The 20,073-nt window shown below is 39.3% G+C and overlaps 1 protein-coding gene across 1 annotated transcript in view; it reads right to left on the bottom strand.

The window, feature by feature from the left end:
• Positions 1 to 20,073, bottom strand: part of TTN (titin) — a 303,381-nt gene that overhangs the window by 9,192 nt on the left and 274,116 nt on the right. The window contains exons 283-308 of the mRNA XM_067471246.1: positions 19,698 to 19,997; positions 19,289 to 19,591; positions 18,846 to 19,151; positions 16,977 to 18,743; positions 16,576 to 16,872; positions 15,461 to 15,748; positions 13,994 to 14,293; positions 11,831 to 13,897; positions 11,429 to 11,731; positions 11,033 to 11,338; positions 10,649 to 10,939; positions 10,235 to 10,534; positions 9,810 to 10,115; positions 7,833 to 8,138; positions 7,450 to 7,731; positions 6,450 to 7,043; positions 6,061 to 6,348; positions 5,637 to 5,936; positions 5,114 to 5,416; positions 4,615 to 4,917; positions 3,931 to 4,515; positions 3,033 to 3,338; positions 2,632 to 2,931; positions 1,695 to 2,270; positions 1,298 to 1,603; positions 614 to 1,207 (exon numbers count right to left, since the gene is read on the bottom strand). Coding sequence (XP_067327347.1) covers positions 614 to 1,207; positions 1,298 to 1,603; positions 1,695 to 2,270; positions 2,632 to 2,931; positions 3,033 to 3,338; positions 3,931 to 4,515; positions 4,615 to 4,917; positions 5,114 to 5,416; positions 5,637 to 5,936; positions 6,061 to 6,348; positions 6,450 to 7,043; positions 7,450 to 7,731; positions 7,833 to 8,138; positions 9,810 to 10,115; positions 10,235 to 10,534; positions 10,649 to 10,939; positions 11,033 to 11,338; positions 11,429 to 11,731; positions 11,831 to 13,897; positions 13,994 to 14,293; positions 15,461 to 15,748; positions 16,576 to 16,872; positions 16,977 to 18,743; positions 18,846 to 19,151; positions 19,289 to 19,591; positions 19,698 to 19,997 — 12,177 coding nt within the window. The remainder of the gene's footprint in view (positions 1 to 613; positions 1,208 to 1,297; positions 1,604 to 1,694; positions 2,271 to 2,631; positions 2,932 to 3,032; positions 3,339 to 3,930; positions 4,516 to 4,614; positions 4,918 to 5,113; positions 5,417 to 5,636; positions 5,937 to 6,060; positions 6,349 to 6,449; positions 7,044 to 7,449; positions 7,732 to 7,832; positions 8,139 to 9,809; positions 10,116 to 10,234; positions 10,535 to 10,648; positions 10,940 to 11,032; positions 11,339 to 11,428; positions 11,732 to 11,830; positions 13,898 to 13,993; positions 14,294 to 15,460; positions 15,749 to 16,575; positions 16,873 to 16,976; positions 18,744 to 18,845; positions 19,152 to 19,288; positions 19,592 to 19,697; positions 19,998 to 20,073) is intronic.

Genomic DNA, 20,073 nt, shown 5'->3' with positions numbered 1-20,073 from the left:
CATAACATTGTTTTAAATAGGAAAAAACATGATTTGGACTGATTTGAGCATTTCTCATGCACTAGACTAATGTTTGAGACTGATTTCTTGGCATAAGTTCTGTCTACAGCTGTACAATAAATTGAGCAGAAATCAATATTTATATGACAAATTTTTGGAATAATAAAAATCATACTTCTTTTTGCAGTAATAGTATAATTATTCATGAGTATGGCTTTTACTATCACTTTTCTGTCAAAAGCTGCAACAAAATCTTCCACCGTACCAGTGCGGCAAGCACACGGACATGCTTATGTATCCTAGGATTTCTGGATTTTTGTATGATTCTATTATTACATGTTGGAAGCTATCTTGTGAGTCTTGATGTTAAAATGTAGCCTAAAATGCCTACACGAATACATACACTTTTTGCATTTAATATGTTTTTTGCATATTGATAATCTATATATTTTAGTATAATTGCTTTGGTCAAGGCTTCAAGGCTTGTCATCATCAGATATTTTGAAACATTTAAGAAAAATTCTAAGTACAGGAAGGTTTGTGTAGTCTTTATGCCTACGCTGCATGGAAAGTTAAATAAGTATTAGTGTTAGTAGCAAAGCACTGTGCTTACCTTCAACATCCAAGGAGGCAGTGCCAGAGACTGATCCGCCTTGGTTGGTTGCTCTCACTTGATATACAGTGGCATCCTCATCTGTTACATCTGTAATGACCAGTTGGTGATATCCACCCTTAAATTCTTGTACCTTCACTTTCTCCCCATCTGCCAAAATCTCTTTGCCTTGCCTGAACCATTTTACAATAGGCTTAGGATGACCAGTGACTTTGCAAACAAAAGTAGCATGACCCCTGAATCTCACATTCAGGTTTCTGATTTCTTCCTTGAAATGTGGTGCCTGAATTGGTACATCGGATTTAGGAGTGATTGGTTCTGAAATGTCGCTCCATTCGCTTTCACCACCTAGGTTTTCACATTTTACACGGAACTCATATTCAAGGCCTTCAATAAGACCTGTGACGGAATAGACAGTTTCACGGATTTCTTCTGTTGTTACGGCAATCCATTTGTTTTGCTTCTTCTCCCGTTTCTCGAGGTAGTAATTTCTAATCTTTGAGCCTCCATCACTAGCAGGTGGCTTCCAAGATACAACACAAGAATCTGCAGTCACTGCAGATGCAACTGGCCGAGTTGGCTGGCCTGGTTTCTCTGTAAAGGAGAATATGTACAAGGATATGAAACTTCTCTGCTTTTTTGAACTGAAGTTAAACAGAAACATGGATTGTGTAGTGTACTTACCAAATGGAGTCTTGATAACCACAACCGATGAAACCTCTAATGCCTCACTGATACCAAAAGTGTTCTGAGCAAAGACACGGAAATAGTATCCTGCATTTTCAATTAGGTTAACAATTCTACAGGTTGTGCCAGAAATGCTTGAAGATACGAGTTGCCACTCTGTGCCTTCTTTTGCTTCTCTTTTCTCTACAATATAGTTTGTAACTAAGGCACCTCCATCATCTCCAGGTGGCTTCCAGCTGATGACTGCAGAGTTCTTCAACAATGCTTCAATAACAATGGGCTCTCCTGGTTTATCTGGCTTATCTGTGAAATAGGAAAGGCTGGACATTAACTTATGTGCCAAAAATATAGATTGAAGCCTATGATTTCTGAATAATGGAAAAACAATACTTACCTTGTATTTCCACATTGAGTGTGCTATCAACCGTTCCAAATATGTTACTAAGTTGGACTTTGTACTTTCCTGAGTTGGCCTTATGTTGTACATTTTTAATGACAAGGTGGGTATAATGCTCTGTGTTCTCAATAGTAACATTTTCTCCGCTCTTCAGAGGTTTCTTGCCATGGAACCAAGTGATGGCAGGTACTGGACGACCAATGTAGACAATATGAATGCGGAGAGTGGAACCCACACCTGCACAGTATTTCTCTTTCAATGGGAAACCTGGATGGAATTGTGGGGGAGCTTGCAATAAGAGCTTGCCGCTCGTTTCAATCTCTCCAACATCATTGACAGCCTTGCAAGTGTAAAGTCCTTCATCCTCTTGCTCCTCTGTAACAACAGTAAGTGTATGGGTGCGTCCATCTGATGACATTTTGTATTTTCTGCTCTGTATCAGCTCCTTGCCAAAACGGTACCATTTTATATCAGGAAGAGGTCTCCCAACAATCTGGCATGATAACTGAGCTGGTTCACCCAGATTGGTAGTGACATCCTTCATTTCTTGTCTTACTCCAGGTGCTTCACCAGCTGTATTTATAAAAAAAAGGGGGTGGAAAATGAGTAAAATCTCCCTACATTGTTACAAATAAAAATGCCATATTTAGTTTCGTTAGCACTGAATGATGAAATAACATATTTTTTCATTGTATCTTATTGACCAGAGTAAATATACTGAAGTAAATCATCATATTTATCTCTTCACATGTTGTGCCACCTTTAACAAAACATGCTCAAGTTAGTTTGCACAATAAAAGATGCTAAGGATTGCAACATAAAATTTAAAAGCCTTGGAAAATTCAGAACAGTAATTTTTTTAACTTCGTGGAAGAAGAAACACATTTTTGTTAGGGACGCAAAAGATAACATTTGGAGTATTATTTCAACTTACATGTTAATTTTGTCTTAACAGTCATTGCTGTTCTACGAGGTCTGCCAATTCCTGTTTCATTTTCTGCAAATACTCTAAATTCGTATTCTGTTGCTTCCAGTAAGCCTCCCATTATGAACTGCCGGTCTTTGTTGCGTTCTTTATTGCACTTTTTCCAGGCAGTCTCTCCAGACTGGCGATATTCAATCCAGTATCCAATGATATCTTTGCCACCATCACATTCAGGGCGCTCCCATTCTAAAGTAATGCTATCCTTAGATATTGATGTGATCTCAATCTCTCCAGGCTGGCTTGGTTTGTCTGCAAAATTTCAAAATACGTTATTTTAGTAAGAAATTGTAGTTTGTCTTTTCATACAATTCCATTTTGATGTGCTCTAATACAGAATTACATTTACTTACCAAATGGATCCTTGCACACAACAGGCTCAGAAGCAGGGCTAGGCTCACCCTCACCAATATCATTTTGGGCTACAATCCGGAACTGGTATTCAGCATCTGGAACCAGTCCTGTGACAGTATACATGGTGGTTGTGATGTGAGTTTTGTTGTGCCTGACCCATTTCTCAGTAGATGTTTCTCTACGTTCTATATAGTAGCCAGTGACACGAGAACCACCATCATCTCTAGGTCTGGACCAAGACAAGCTAATGGAGCTCTTTGTGACATCTAGTATTTCTGGTGGGTAACTTGGAGGCTCTGGAGGATCTGTTGAAAAAAATATTATTATTATTATTATTATTATTATTATTATTAACTTTATTTGTACCTTGCCTCTATCCCTATGGGGACTCATGGTGGCTAACAACCACACAATCTTATGACAATTTAAAACAAAGCAAATATAAAAAATTACAATACAATATTGTGTAGATATTAATCAAACCAGAGCAAAAAACATAGGCTTAACTATCCCTTTAGCTATAAAGATCAATAAGTTATGTGATTATGTGTTTGCCTTACTTGTGGCATGGGTTTATTGTGAGCAAAAGGTGAATAACTCCGACATTTTTGAAGGATGACCAAAATAAAGATATGAGTTGGTATCCAGTTCAGTATTTATGATGATGTAAACTAAACTTACAACTTGTAAGAGGGAGGACTGCATATGTGATTCTCCAGTGCCCTATTTGCCTGTAGCTTAGAACTCCTTCAAGTGGTGCAACTAACTAGTTTCTAAGATAGATTGAATCAGAACACAAACTAAGGCTACATCATCGGAGTACGTGTCCCATAATGGATCTTAGTAATCCTTTCCCCCTTCTGTATGCAAATGAAGAAAGTTGAAACGTTTACGTACGCAAAGGTGTCTTCGGCACAACTGGTTCTTCAGATTTGAGAGATCTGCTTACACCAAACTGGTTTTCAGCGCAAACACGGAAGTGATATTCCACATTTTCTTTTAGTCCTTTCACTACTAATGATGTACCCTTTACTCTGGAATCAACAGTGTACCAGGCAGTCTTTGGTACTTCTCGCCTTTCAACAATGTAACCCAGTAAATCGGCGCCACCATCATCAGTTGGCGATTTCCAGCTGACTCTTACAGAGCGTGCTTGGATGTCATCATACTCTAGTGGCCCTTCTGGTGGATTTGGAGTGCCAATCACTCTGACCTTGATGTAAACAACCTTCTTGCCACATTTGTTTTCAAGTGTCAAATCATAGGTACCGGAATCTTCTCTTTCAGCATCTTTTATTACGAGTTCAGTATGTGATTCAGAAGTGGCAATCATGGCTCTCTTGATGACATCATGCCCTTCTTTAGTCCATTTGCAAATTGGGAGTGGTTTACCTTTAATTGGCACTGTAAGCTTAATTACCCCACCTTGTCTTACAAAGACACCTTCCAGATATTTTTCACTAAGTTCATAATCAGGAAATTCTGTAAAGGAGAAAAATATTACATGTTGAATGCATGAAAGCTTAAGTAGCATTTTTCATTCATTTTCTTCATGAAGAAGTCATAATTACAGTATCTTACCAAGCATTTCAGTCACTTTGGCTACTCCTGGCACATCGGCAGGTTCACCAGGGCCACCAGCATTACAAGCCAGGACACGGAACCTATATTCTGCCCCTTGTGGAAGATGTGTCAGTGTGTATTCACGGATCTTGGTTGGAGTCGTGTTGCATTTGGTCCATTCAAACTGATCAACCTTTTGCATTTCAATCAAATAGCCAGTCACTTTGGACCCGCCTTCATCTTCTGGTGGACTCCAAGCCAGGGAAATAGATGTTCTTGTTGTATCTGTAACTCTTGGATTCTGAGGTTTGCCTGGGGGAGCTGGAATATGGGATCAGAGCATATTCAAATACACTAATTAAATATTTTTGAATAGTTTTGCTGTCTGAAATTAATAAAATAATACTATTAATACTAATACTATCAACCATTTCTCAAGTATTTTCTTGATAATAGGATTAAATAAGAAATAAACTGCTACATCTAGCGTGCAGTATGAATACAAAACATTACTTACCAATTGGATCCATAGCAACTGCAGGTTTGGAAGCTCTGCTTGGCTTGCCAGTGCCCCTAGCATTGATAGCTGTTACACGGTGTTCATACTCCAGTCCTTCAATCAATCCGGTTGATCGGTAGCGTGTCATAGTGACCGCTATTTTATTGACACGGACCCATCTATCTGATCTAACTTCTTTGCGTTCCACGATATAACCAGTGATCTGTGAACCACCATCTTCTTCTGGTGGATACCAAGTAAGTGTCATTCCATCACGGGAGATATCAAATACTTCTGGGGTACCAGGAAGACCAGGAATACCTACATTTCAAAAAGTGTGGGAGAGGGAGTATACAATCATACTTCATTATTAATATTCAGGTACATGGTGCTGCATTGTTTTACAAATACATTCTTGATTGTCTGGATTCAATCTTTTTAAACAAAAGAAAATCAGAATTAATATAGTGTTTATTTTGCAAGAAATGTCTATATGTGTCAATATAAACTAGTGTAGAGGAGTAGGAATATATTTACTTACTGATTCTGCTTTTGCATTCTATGATTTCGGACTGTAAGTATGAACCAATTCCAAAGCGGTTGGTAGCAGCCACACGGAACACATATTCAGTACCCTCAGTGAGTTTACTAAACTTAAATGTTGTTCGGGTTACAGATTCAGACACTGGTAGCCATCCTGGGCGGTGAGCATCACGCTGTTCCACTACGTAGCCACTTAATGCGGCACCACCATCCATCTCTGGTGGTTCCCAGGAAATGGTTACAAAAGTTGAGTCAATATCAACAACTTTAATAGGCCCAGTGGGCGGTCCAGGTTTGTCTATTAAAAAGAAAAGAAGATATGTAAGTAAATAATAATAAGGTCATAGTCAGCATATCTGAATTTAGGGGGGAAATACGCAAGAAAAATAGTGGATAGTTATATCTTCAAAACACATTCTTACCAAGAATAATGACTTTTATTTTTTCAAGAGCAGTTCCAGTTGTATTCTTCAGTTCAAGTGTGTAGTCCCCAGTATCATGTATTGTGGTCTCACGTATGGTTAGTTTAGCTGTCTTAGCAACTGTCTCAACCTTGACACGTTCGGATTCTCTTAGTTTAGAGCCAGCAAAGAACCAAGACACTGCTGGAGGTGGTCTTCCAGAAATTGGGATACTTAGTTCTATAGGCCTGCCAGCTGGTACATGAACAGTCTTTTGAGGAATTCCAGCAAGATCAATTGCAGGCATAACTAGGAAGAAGAAAGGAAACTCAATATGATGCCAATCCTTGTGAGCTACTTATCAACAATGTCAATAATGTTTTGATTTTCTTTATCATTATGATTCTTACCTTTTTGTTCTTGTACTGTCACTGCTGTGACTACTTCTCTTGGTTCAGACACGCCCTTCTGATTTTGTGCTCTCACTCTAAACAAGTATTGTTCGCCTTCATTTAATGAAATTATTGTGTGTTCTAAGACCGTGGGTTTGAGTGTTACAACCTTCATCCATCTTTCAGTTCCAGCTTTGCTAGCCTCAATTACATAGCCAGTTAATCTGCTGCCACCGTCGTGCTGTGGTTTTTCCCATGCAAGTGATACAGTAGATTTCGTAGTATCAACCACCTCCAGTTTCTGGGGTACACTTGGAACCTCTGACACCAGTACTGCATCTGAGGTCTCACAGGGTTCACCAATACCATAGATGTTTTCTGGAAGCACTCGGAAATAGTATCTGGCACCTTCAATGAGTCCAGAAATTCGATAAAAGGTTTTGCTGCATTTAGTAGTGACTGTCTTGTAAGCTCTCATAGCAGCTTCACGTTTCTCAATGATGTAGTTGTTGACAGGAGCACCACCATCAATAGTAGGAATATCCCAAGTAATTGTCACAGAATCTTTTGAGACCTCTTTGACTCTCACGGCTGCTGGTGGGCCAGGTGTATCTGCAGTGGAGAAAGGCAAAACAGATGTTGCTATTTTTTTTTTGTAAATGCATGTCTTTTCCTGTACTACTCAAATAAATCTCACAGACCATGTATTATTCCCGGAACCAGTTGCTATGCTCTTAATCTGCTTTCCTCTTATCTTCTCTCTCCCTCCTTCCCTTTTTCTACTGTTCACTTAGCTCTCATATTGCTTAATTATTGCCTGATCTGTTCACATTATAAATCTGTTTTGCAAAGATCTTTTAATTTCATTCATAACTACTGTGACAACAATGACAACTACTACTATCTAAATAAGTTTCTGTAACATTTCTTATATCTGATGAAGTGCTACTTAGAAATACAGGCAAAAGCAATAGACAACCCTCTTTCTGTAACAATAAAGCCTCAAATGTGTACCTACCATAGACTTTTACAAGAATTGTTGCAGATTTCTTTCCTGATTGATTTTCACCTTCAATGACATATTTTCCAGCATCGTACCGGTTGACTTTATCCACTACCAAAAGTGTATAGCTATCTGTGGTGTCAATAATTCCCCGGCTTGCCAAATCAACACCCTTCTTACTCCATGTAATTATTGGTGGAGGTCTGCCAGATACTGATACCATTAGACGTAAAGAACCACCTGCTCTAACAACAACGGTCTTCTTTAGATCCTCAGCAAGTTCAAGATCTGGTATTTCTGTGATGGAGGGAGAAATAAAAAATAGTGTTTGAATGCATCTAGATAGATTTCTAAATTATAAATTGTCAATGATTATAAATAATGGATTTTGACCTTACCTAGTCTTTCCACAGGTTCTATTTCTGCAGATGACTCACTGTATTCACTCATGCCATTGATGTTGGTGGCAGCCACTCTAAAGCGGTATTTCTGGCTTACTTTAAGACCAGTCACAGTGAATTCAGGGTTCCTTAAGGTGGCAGTAGTATGGGCCCTATACCATTGTTCAGTACCTTCTTCTTTCATTTCAAGAACATAGCCTAATATGTCAACTCCACCGTCATATGTGGGTTTTGTCCATGCCAAGCTTATGCTGGTCTTAGTAGTGTCCACAATTCTTGGTGGTGAAGGTGCTGCTGGAGTGTCTTTGGGGAAAAAAACATGTTTCATATTATTACAATGGACAAATTACAACTTAACATTTAAAAAACAATCACTTTCAGCTTCCCACAATAAGTATAATTACATGGTTTTAGTCCTAGAGTTGAAATACACTTTAGCTAAACCTGTTCTATTAATGATAGAATGCTTCAGCATAATTATTCTGATGCAAAATAATTGGAAAATAAGTTATGGTTTCTTTGACCACTGGTACAAAAGAAACATAATATTAGTATTATTGGGCCTGAGAGAGTCAGAAAGTCATAATATGGATTTCTCTGTCCCAAAAGAAAAGCATTACATTTTTTCTGCCTGCTTTTCCTCTTTTATCATTTAACCTATATAATCTTGTCTATTGTTGATCTGAAAAAATCAGGGAAAAACATGTAGATCACATGACACAAGACATTGTGCTACATACAAAAAGTGCCCTCTACATAACAGAACACCAGGGTCACTATTTTATTTAATTCAGTGAGAAATCGTTTGGAATGCCAGCGATGAGTCTGAAGCGGAAACATTTTGTGGATTTCCCTTTTCCCATGCAGGAAATATGACTAGGATGCATGTTATTCCTTATTGCATTATATCTGTGTTGTAGTAGTCTCTGATAGAAAAGGACTTTCCCTTAATGGGAAATAGTAATGCATTGCGCTTACTATTTCCATTGCCCAAAGCCATCTGGGCATAATGATAGCTGTAGTCCAAAACATCTGGAGGGATTCAGATTGAGAAAGGCTATCCTAAAGCAAAGTTAACCTTTTAGCAGAGTATTTTGAAAAGAAGACAAAATTCTGATTAAGTAGCTACCAGCTGGAGCACAGGAATAAAAGAAAGTGCTCTTTCATATGTTCATATCACTAGCACAATACTTAAGAATTTCTGAATCTGATACAGGCATCAATTTCTATGAGCCAGAAATCATAAAATCTGCAAAAAAGTGAAATGCAAATGCTGAAGTCACACTGAGAACTTGGTGCAGGATGGCACACAAATCTCTGAAACATATATATTTTAAAATACACTATTTATAGCTCTGGTGAATGCTCTAAAGCACATGTGTCAGACTCAAAGCCCGCAGGGCGAGTTCAGCCCGCCATATCACTTTATGTGGCCCCCCGGATGCTGGACTACAACTCCTGTATTCCTCATCATTAGACATGATGACTAGAGCTTATGAGAGTTGTGACACAGTAACATGGAAGACTGCACTTGTTTTGTTTAATCAGGACAGGGAGGTTGAATTCAGATACAAGACTTGTGCATATGATGTCTGATTTGACTTTAAAATGTTCTTTTTCATCTCCCAAATCTCAGAGCCACAGATGATGTTGGTTTGCAATTCTCATCTCCAGCTCACATGGTAGATAATAAAAACTGATGGGAGCTGAGATTCAGTGACATTGGGGGACTCAAAAGGGGTAAAAACTAAAGTGTACTGACCACTATGTTAAAAATATAGTTGGCCCTCTGTATCCATTGATTCTCTGTCTATAGATTCAATGGCCCTTTGAAAGCAATCTTAAGACTGATGTGGCCCTTGATGAAAAGGAGTTTGACATCCTTGGTCTAAACAATCATTTTTAATTGTTCTAAACCTTACAAGACCACCCTACCAATTACTGTGTAATAAATTATTAATTTCATAGACTTACATGATGGTTCTTTGCACAAAATGTAGTGGGAGGCATCACTAGGCTCACTGTTTCCAGCAGCATTTACAGCAGTGACACGGAATTGATATTCACTGCCTTCCATTAGATTAGTAACTTTCAGTCTTGTATCATAAATGGTGTAGTTTTTGTTAACCCGTGTCCAGCGTAGGCTTTTCTTTTCCCGTTTGTCTACCAGATAGGTGTCGATTTCGCTTCCCCCATCTGATTCTGGTTTCTGCCACTGAATAATGATGTGTTCTTTTCCAGCTCCCGCAGGTTCCGGTACACCAGGAGGAGATGGAATAGCTGTAAATATTTTTAAGAGAGAGAGAGAAGAAGAAAAAGAGAGAATAGTTTATTACATATGTGCCCTCCTTTGCTCTCATCCAATCATAAATTCTTATATGAACTAGGAAGATACTTACTGAATGAATTTCTAGCAATAATGGGTTCTGATTCCAGTGGAACACCTGGCCCATACTTGTTGACAGCTCTTATACGGAATATGTATTCGTTGTTCTTAATAAGTCTGGTTACCACACATGATACTGTTTGGCATTCAGCTTCAACAATAACCCAGTTCAGCCTACTGGTCTCACGTCTCTCTACAATGTAATGGGTAATTTCTGCTCCTCCATCTTCTTGAGGAATATTCCAGGCCAAGGTACACTTCTCTTCTGTTACTCTGCTGATGGTGATTTTGCCAGCACAGGGACCAGGAGAATCTACAAATAAGGAGCAATGGGCAAATAGAGCCATGAACAAAATGCTTTTATCTTAAGAAAGGTTTTGATGGGAAAAGTTGCATCACAGAAAATGAACAACCGTAAAACATTTACCAAGCACTTTGACGAGGACAGCAACTTGTTTCGTTCCACTAGCATTTTTGACCGTTAAGGTGTATTTTCCAGAATCGCTTCTGTCACAGAACTTAACGATGACAACGGCATGCTTGCTTGTGTATTGTAAAGAGATCTTTTCACTTGGGTCCAGCTCCTTGTCACCCTTGGACCAAAAGACCTTTGGTTCTGGTTTTCCACCAATGGATGCTTCAAGAACAAGATCAGACCCAGCTCTAACTGTTACAATATCTCCTTGCAATTTGGCATCCAGTTCAGCTTTAGGCGGTGCTATGGAAAGCAAACAAAATAAATTTAAATTCTGATATTTTAAAACACTAGCAGGATTTATATAATGTGGAAAACTATCCGAATGTCTCTTACAATATTCATCTCTACAGGCAACAGCGCCAGTGGATTCAGATCCTTTGCTAATGACACCAGCAGCATTCTTTGCCAGCACACGGAATTCATATTCCTCTCCTTCACTGAGAGCTGTTACAGTAAAGAAATTTTCTGAGACAATGGTGTAGTTGCATTTCAGCCAACGTCCATCTCCAGTCGCACTGAATGGCTTGCGTTCTACAATATAGCCAACAACTTTGCTTCCACCATCGTAAAGTGGAGCAGACCAGCTTAAAGACACTGAAGATCTTGTGACATCTGTTACCTCTGGTCTGCCTGGTGGATCTAGAAAGGAATAACATATTGGAAAACATTATTTTATTGTCACCTTTTTAGTAAGGCCAAAAAGACATTTTCTCTACTGGTCATACTTACCAACTGGGTTTTGGGCCAGTACTGGCCTGGAAGCTTCACTAGGTTTGCTAATGCCAGCAGCATTTAATGCGTATGTTCTGAACTGATACTCCAGGCCTTCCACAAGTCCAGTTACTTTGTAGTTGCACTCATAACATGGAGATTTATTTTCCTTCACCCAAAGGATTGTGTTGCGTTCTTTCCTTTCAATCCAGTATCCAACAATTTTGCTACCACCATCGTGATATGGTTCCTCCCATCGAATGGACATAGCGTTAGCAGAAACAAAATAGACCTCGGGTCTGGTGGGTGGGCTTGGTGGGACTAATTAAGAAAAAAAAATACATGAAGCATTAGATACTTTGAAACAAAACAAAACTGGAAAACCATTTTGCACATTCTAAGGAAAAAGAAGAGTCTTACCAAATGGATGCTCAGCCACTATGGGTACTGATTCCACTGGCTTGCTGACACCAAATCTGTTTTCTGAACTGACACGGAAACTGTATTCCATATATTTAGTGAGATGTGTGACTTTGATCTGTGTACGTTTGACACTGGAATTTACCAATTGCCATGCCGTTGTTCCAGATTCACGCTTTTCAACAATGTAGTTTGTAATGTCACTGCCTCCATCATCTTCAGGTTCTTTCCATGACAACACACATGATTCCGCTGTTATAGATGATATTTCTATGGGTCGTGTAACTGGACCTGGTCTTCCAATAACAATGACAGTCACAGTGAACGTTTTCACGCCAGCAGTGTTCTCAAGTGTTAAATAGTATTTACCAGAGTCACCTCTCATGCTGTCCTTTGCAGTCAAAGTAGTTCTATCCTTTGTTGTCTTAATAGTCACTCTGTCTGTTTCTTTGAGTCTCATTTCTTCAAGCTTCCATGTTACCTTGGGAATAGGACGCCCACTAATTGGTATATCAATAGTGAAGGTGCTTCCAGCTTTGCAGGTTACAGTTTGGTTAGTTATTCCACTGAGATCTGCAGTTGGCTCAATTTGTGGTTCTTTAATAATGACAGAAGCAAAGGCATCTCTTGGTTGACTATAGCCAGCATTATTCTTTGCTTTAACCCGGAACTCATATTCAGTGTTTTCTGTGAGACCTTCAACTGTAAAAGTCAACTGTTTTGTTTGACCAGCTTCAACCCAGACATCAGACCCTTTCTGTTTCATCTCCAAGAGGTATCCAGTAATACGACTACCACCATCATGATCTGGCTTAAGCCAAGCGAGTTCCACAGATGACCTAGTGGTATCCACAATGTCTAATCTCTTAGGTGGAGCAGGCTCTTCAGTAGCTACAACTGGCTCTGTTAATTCACAGGGTTCACCTACTCCATATTCATTTTCTGCTGACACACGGTAAAAGTAGGGCAAGCCTTCTGCAAGATCAGAGACCTTAGCAATCTGTCGGGTACATTTTTCATTGACAATCTGCCAACTGCGGCGACTTGCTTCCCGTTTCTCCACAATATAATGGTGAATACGGGCACCTCCATCCAAGATTGGAGCATCCCACATTAAAGTGATAGAGTCTCTAGTCACATCCTTAAATGTAATAGGTCCTGGTGGCCCAGGAGTATCTAGCACTTTAACAGTGAAAGCAATGGCCTTCTTACCACTGTTGTTTTCTACAGTAAAGACATACTTGCCAGCATCTGTTCTGTTGCAGTTCTCCACAGTTAATGTACTGAATGAATCTGTTGTATGAATGTCAGCTCGCAAGGTCAGATTAGAATCTGCTTTGGACCATATAGCAGTAGGCACAGGTCTGCCCTTATAGGCAATAAATAAACGGATAGTTGCACCTGCTCTGACAATATGAGTCTGCTTGAAGTTGGCGTCAATATCAAGTTCAGGTGAAGACAGCCTGTCTACGGTTTGCACGGAAGCAGAAACTACACAGCTTTCTCCTTTGCCTGCACCATTTACGGCACTGACTCGGAATTTGTAGTGCTCATTGGGTTCTAGGTCAGTCACGGTATACTTGGTAGCAAGGCAAGTCTCAGCATTGACCTTATGCCATTCTTCCAGATTGGCTTTGCACATTTCAATGATGTAGCCCATTATTTCTAAACCTCCATCAAAAACTGGCCTGGTCCATTCTAAGCTGACACTTGTCTTTGAAGTATCTGTCACTTTAACAACTGTAGGAGCACTTGGTGGGTGGACTGGCTCCCTGCATTTAATCAGTCTTGAGACACCACTTGGTGGCCCCACTCCAGCCTTATTTTCTGCCAAAACCTGGAACTCGTATTCGTTGCCTTCAGTTAGGCCAGTGACTCTGAATCTTGTTTCTGTAATAGGCCTCTTGCTGGATACTTTGACCCAAAGAATGCTCTTCTTTTCTCTTCTCTCCAAGATGTATTGATTAATATCACTTCCACCATCTGATTTGGGTCTTTCCCATGTGAGCGTAATGCTGTTTCCTGTTACATTGCTGGGTTCTGGGGTTCCAGGAGCATCAGGAACAGCTATGGAATAATAATAAAAACAGACGTCAGAGAACATTCTCAATTAGACTGGCAAACGTATATTGAAACAACTGCTTCAGTTTAAAGTTAACTTACTATAATGTGGTTGTGCTACAAATGGATCAGATTCCAGGGGCCTGCCAACACCAAACTTGTTGGCTGCAGAAACTCGGAATTGGTATTCATTGCCTTTTATTAATTTGACAGCACTGTAACTGCAGGCTTCACAATGGTCCTCAATGAGTGCCCAGGACACCCTGCTGGTTTCACGCTTTTCAATCACGTAATGAGTAATGGCGGCACAGCCATCATTAGCTGGAGGTTCCCACCACATCGTGGCCTTCTCTTCTGTAATATTGGTAAACCGTATTGGTCCACCAACTTTTCCTGGAGTATCTGTAACATTAAATTATGGATTATTTGTATTGTGCTGATAAAATATAGAATGATACCATAGTATAAAAATATATTTACAGGATATATATAAATATATATATATATTTATAGGATAAAAATATATCCCCCGCCCCCAAACTGACATTTTCTGATAGAATATAGTTGAAAAAAATCATAGACAAAACTAGTAGTAAATGATGTAAGTGATGCAAGGATCAATGCAGCAGGGAATGAGCCAAACCACCTGGCCAATATTGGGTGGTTACAGCCAGGGTGGGGCAGGTACAAGGGGAATAAAGGAACTAAAGCACTACTCCTTAGTGTGAGTTGTTGGAGCTGGATTGTTAAAGAGGTGCAGTTGGAGGAGTTTGCTGGAAGGAGTTTGAAGTTACACAAGGCTTGTGTCTTAAAGGTAACATTTGGACTCTGTAAGTATATATGTTCTTTTACATAAACTACAAAAAAACCCAATGACTGAGTTTGTTCCTTGGCAAAAGGTTTCTGTGTTTGTGAGTGTCTAGTCTACATTCATCTTCATCGCGGCATTCATAACTGCTGATTCAATATGTCTCCTCTAGCTGGGACAAACATTTAGATTTAGTTGGAAGAACCAGTGTGATGCAGTGGTTTGAACACTGGACTGCAATTCTAGAGATCAGGCCCCTTGGACCATAGAAATCCACTGGGTGACTGTGTGTGCAAATCACATTCGGCTTCAGAGGAAGGCAATGGCATCTCTCCTGAACATTTTTTTTTCAAGAAAACCCTATGACAGGTTCACCCCAGGGTCACCCTAAGTCAGAAATGACTTGAAGGTACATAACAACAATGAACAAGCTCGTCCACTTACAGGACTGATTTCTTATTACTCCCAATGTAATGATCCAGCATCCATATCTTAGCATAGACTCTAAGTTATTACTTTATACAAAATATTTTCCAAATGTTGTAAGTAGACTTGTAAATTAGCTTATTTAATTATCAAATTTGTACCAAATCAAAAGTGTGAAAAAGTATTGGTGGAAATTATTTAACTTATAATTAGTAAATAAATACAGTAATTAAGTAAATAACTTAAATCCTTAGTGATTTAAATTGTCTTGTATTAAGTCAGCCAACTCTAATTTGATGCAAGTTTTTTTTTTAAAAAAAAGAATGCAAAGTTACCTTGTACTCTTATGGTTAGATCTTCATGTTTGGCTCCTGATGAATTCTTGGCTTCTACTCTATATATTCCACGGTGGTCCCGAGAAGCATCCCTTACAAAGATGGTGCTAAAGCCAAGGGCAGTGTTTATTTCTACATTCAATCTCTTATCAATTTCTTGTCCATCTTTAAACCATGTCACCTGAGGAACTGGGCGGCCTGTGATGAGAGCTTTAAGTCTTATGCTTTCTCCAGCTTTAACTGTAAGACCTTCGAAATGTTCAGCACCAAATTCTATATTTGGTGGAACTAGAGAATAAAAAAAAGGAATATGATGTTCAGAAATAATTCTTATTAGTGCTCACTAACATAGTTTTCCAACAAATAATACAAAGAGGCATGCTAGTTATTTTATTTTAGAATTCCTTTCAGTATTCAGTGCAAAAGAAGTATTTGTGTTTGGAGCCACCCTTTTGCGTTTCTTATTTATTTATTTATGACATTTCTATCCCACCTTTCTCAACCCCGGAGGGGACACAAGGAGGCTTTAGACATAGACAACTATTTGATGCCTTAAAATAATGTACAATTAAAATAAACATTTAAAAATAGAATTATGAAATGCATCAAAACATTGAAGGACATTTGAAACAATAGCTTCACCATTAACCATGCTTTCTTAATGAATAAATGAACAATTTTTTATGTTTGTCAAAATATTAAGAAGGAATAATGAATTGTTGGGAAAATAGTAAGCTAACGATCACTAACAGTGGCATCACTAAGGTTGGTGTCACCCAGAATGGGGAAAGGAGGCAACCCCAGGTTTTGGAGAATCAACCCAGCTTACCACCCTGGGGTTGGCCTGCTGGGAAGAGGGAAAGATGGGAAGATTGCACCCACTGCCTGGTCTTGCCACCTAAAACTGTGGAAGGCATGGGGAGGTGCTCCTTCTGAATGAGACAGTCATTTTGGTGTCTGGTGCAGCCCACACTCCCCTCAACCCCCTAGGAATGCCACTGGTCACTAGAATTCCATACTAACCCACTTAAACCATAAATAATCTAGTGCAGCCCAGAAACTGACGGAGCGTGGTTGTTCTGGACCATGCTGCACTAGTAGTAAAGGACACTTACCAGCTTCATCTCTGGTCATGATATAGCCTGAAGACTGAGAAGGAGGGCTAATAGTCCCAACAGCATTTCTTGCCAGTATTCTGAATTCATATCGATCACCAGGGCTAAGTCCTGTCACTGTATATTGGCACTCACTGACATCAGTAAAATTGCATCGGACCCAGCGATCGCCACTTCCTTGCCGTTTCTCAATACTGTAGCCTACAATCTTGCTGCCTCCATCACGAAGAGGTGCAGTCCACTTCAGAGTGATAGTTTCTCTAGTCACATCAATGTAATCAGGTGTACCAGGTGGATCTAAAGGGAAGGTGGAGAGAGGGGTGCATAGTAATATGTATCAACGTAAGTGCATACAGTAATACGAAGATATGTGTTCAACATTTGAGTGCTAAGTCACTTACCAACTGGAGAGACAGCCAAGGTAAATTTGCTGGGATCACTGGCAGAGCTCAATCCTGCTGAGTTTTCTGCATAGACACGGAACTGATAGTCCAAGCCTTCCATTAAACCGGTAATTCTGTATTCTCTATTTGAAATGTGTGAAACATTTACTTTCTGCCACAAGATGCTGTTTCTTTCTTTCTTTTCTACATGGTATCCAATAATTTCTGCACCTCCATCATAAACTGGAGCATCCCAAGAGATGGTCATTCCGTCAGCTGTTATATTGTAAACAACAGGCTTCCCTGGTGAACCTGGTGGTTTAAACTGGTGTCTTGCAATGACCTCTATGGAGTTAAGTGGTGGACTCACGCCGTATCTGTTTTCTGCACGGATTCTGAATTGATACTCTATATCTTTGACTAGGTTGGGAACTTTGAAAGTGGTCTTTTCTGCACTGGAACATACCATTTTCCAATTGGTTTGTGAAGTTTCTCGCTTCTCAACACTGTAACCAGTAATTTCAGCTCCTCCATCATCATCAGGAGCCCCCCATGAAAGAACCATGCTGTCTGCTTTAATTTCATCCAGTTTGATAGGCCCCTTTGGCTTCGATGGAGGGCCCAGTGTTATAACTGTAATTGGGAATGACTTTCGATGAACACCATTGTCAAGAATTAAAGTATATTTGCCGCCATTTTCTTTTTTCACGTTCTTAATGCTTAAAGTTATTTTATTTTCTGTTTTCTTGAAGCGAACTTGTTCACTTTCTTTAAGAGGCATGTTGTCTTTCAGCCAGCTCATAGTGGGCTTGGGCTTTCCCTTATAGGGCAGTTCAACATGTACATTATAGCCTATTCTCACCGTGACCTGTCCCCCAGGTATATCAGAAAGGTCTGCTTCAGGTGTTATGACATAGTCTTTCACTGTGATTGGCCCAGATGTTACACCATCACTTTTTCCTTTTTCATTCTTAGCAAACACTCTGAATTCCTGAACAGAAAGCTCCTTCAGCTTATCAGCTACAAATTCACATCCTTTACATGTCCCGGCAAAGGACCATTCTGTTTCATCCTTTAGTCTCTTTTCAATTACATAGTCTGATATGAGACTACCACCATCAAATTCAGGTTTGTTCCATTGCAAAGTGACAGAAGTCTTTGTTGAATCTTTCATGGTCAGATCCCGAACTGGTCCAGGAACTTCAGCCGCTTTTACTGGTTCTGAGGTTTCACAAGGTTCACCCAATCCATTTTCATTTTCTGCAAAAACACGGAAGAAGTATGGAGTTTTCTCTGACAGATCGGTTATCTTAAATGTTGTATTGGAGCACTTTGTCGTAACAGATGACCAGGCTCTCTTTGTAGCATCTCTTTTTTCAACCACGTAATTGGTTACTTCAGCACCACCATTGATGAGCGGGGGTTCCCATACTAATGTTACGGTTCCTCGAGAAACATTTTTAAGTGTTAGTCTCTGGCATGCAGATGGAGTGTCAAGTACTTTAACATTGACAAATGAAGTTTTTGGTTTTCCAACTCCATTCTCAATTGTGAGGATATATTTTCCTGTATCATTGCGAGTGACTTGAGGAATACTAAGTAGTGTGGATGATTCTGTGTTGTGAATGTTGTATCTTTCATCAGTGCCAAGGTTCTTTTCACCCTTTCTCCATGTGACAGTTGGAGGAGGTCTTCCTTTAAATGGAATCATTATTTGTACATCTTCACCTGCTTTAGCTACGATTGAGGTTCTGAGAGCCACATCCAAATCAATCTCTGGCTCCTCTGCAAAATAGACATTAAAATAAGCATGAGAAATTATTAATATGGTATTTACGGAAAGCTAGTAATACAAAACACTGAAAATTAAGAGAAATATTTACATACCAAGTATATCTTTAGCTTGTACAGGTTCTGTCATTTCAATAGGTTCACCTTGTCCGGCATAATTTATAGCAGCTACACGGAAGTAGTAGTTGATTCCTGGTTGAAGATGAGAAACAACATACTCTGTGGTTCTCACTTCTCCTCTTGCACTGACCACAGCCCATTCTTCTTCATCCCCTTCTCTCTTTTCAATAGCATAGCTGGTAATTGCACTTCCTCCATCATAGGCAGGTTTAGTCCAGCTAAGTGTGATAGATGTCTTTGTAGTATCAACAACCTTCAGCTTAACAGGTGGTCCTGGTTTATCTGTGAAATTTAAATAATAAAAGTAAGACTACATAACAATAACTGCTAATAGAAATATGTAGAATATACCTTCCTTAAGCTAAAAAATGCCTATTCCTTGGTTATATTAGTAGATATCTGCATGCATGGTTTCTCACCTATAGGATCTGCTGCTTTGAAGAACTCAGATGCATCAGAGAAGGGACCTTGTCCAGCTGCATTCACAGCAGAAACTCTGAACTGGTATTCACTGTTTTCTGTTAGTCCTGTCACTTTCTGTCTGGTATCCCGGATGGTTTCTTTAGTGACTTTGAACCAGCTTAGACTTTTCTTATCACGTTTCTCAAGGTAATATCCATTTATTTCACTCCCACCATCTACAGTAGGTCTGCTCCACATTACTGTCATCGATTGTTTAGTTATCATTGTAACTTCTGGCATACCAGGTTGTCCAGGTGTCACTGTTTTTTGTATTTAAAAAAAATTAAATTGGGTCAGTGCAATCAAATAGGAATGTTATTTCATAGAAATGCTTAATAATGTATGAAAGAATAGTGATTCACTTACCAAAAGCATTCTTAGCTATGACACTATCAGATTCCAGTGGATCACCAACACCAAATTTGTTTACAGCTCGTATACGGAAAATATATTCATTTCCTTTTATGATTTTTGTGGTAGTAACAATGCATTCTTCTTGTTTTTCTGAAATTACGGACCAAACCACACGGCTTGTCTCACGTTTTTCAACAATATAGTGTGTCACATTAGCACCTCCATCATCTGTTGGTGGTTCCCACATAAGGGTAATTTTTTCGGCAGTCACTGTTCTGAACTGTACAGGTCCACCTGGAGGCCCTGGTTTATCTGTTGATATGAGAGAAAGTTAGATATTTTTATATATACAATGGATACAGTTAGGAGAGTTTTACAAAATTGCGCA

The sequence above is a fragment of the Anolis sagrei genome, chromosome 1 (assembly GCF_037176765.1).
Source record: "Anolis sagrei isolate rAnoSag1 chromosome 1, rAnoSag1.mat, whole genome shotgun sequence".
NCBI lineage: Eukaryota > Metazoa > Chordata > Lepidosauria > Squamata > Dactyloidae > Anolis > Anolis sagrei.
The sequence above is the reverse complement of the archived record's forward strand: the minus strand, read 5'-3'. Positions and strand labels throughout refer to the sequence as shown.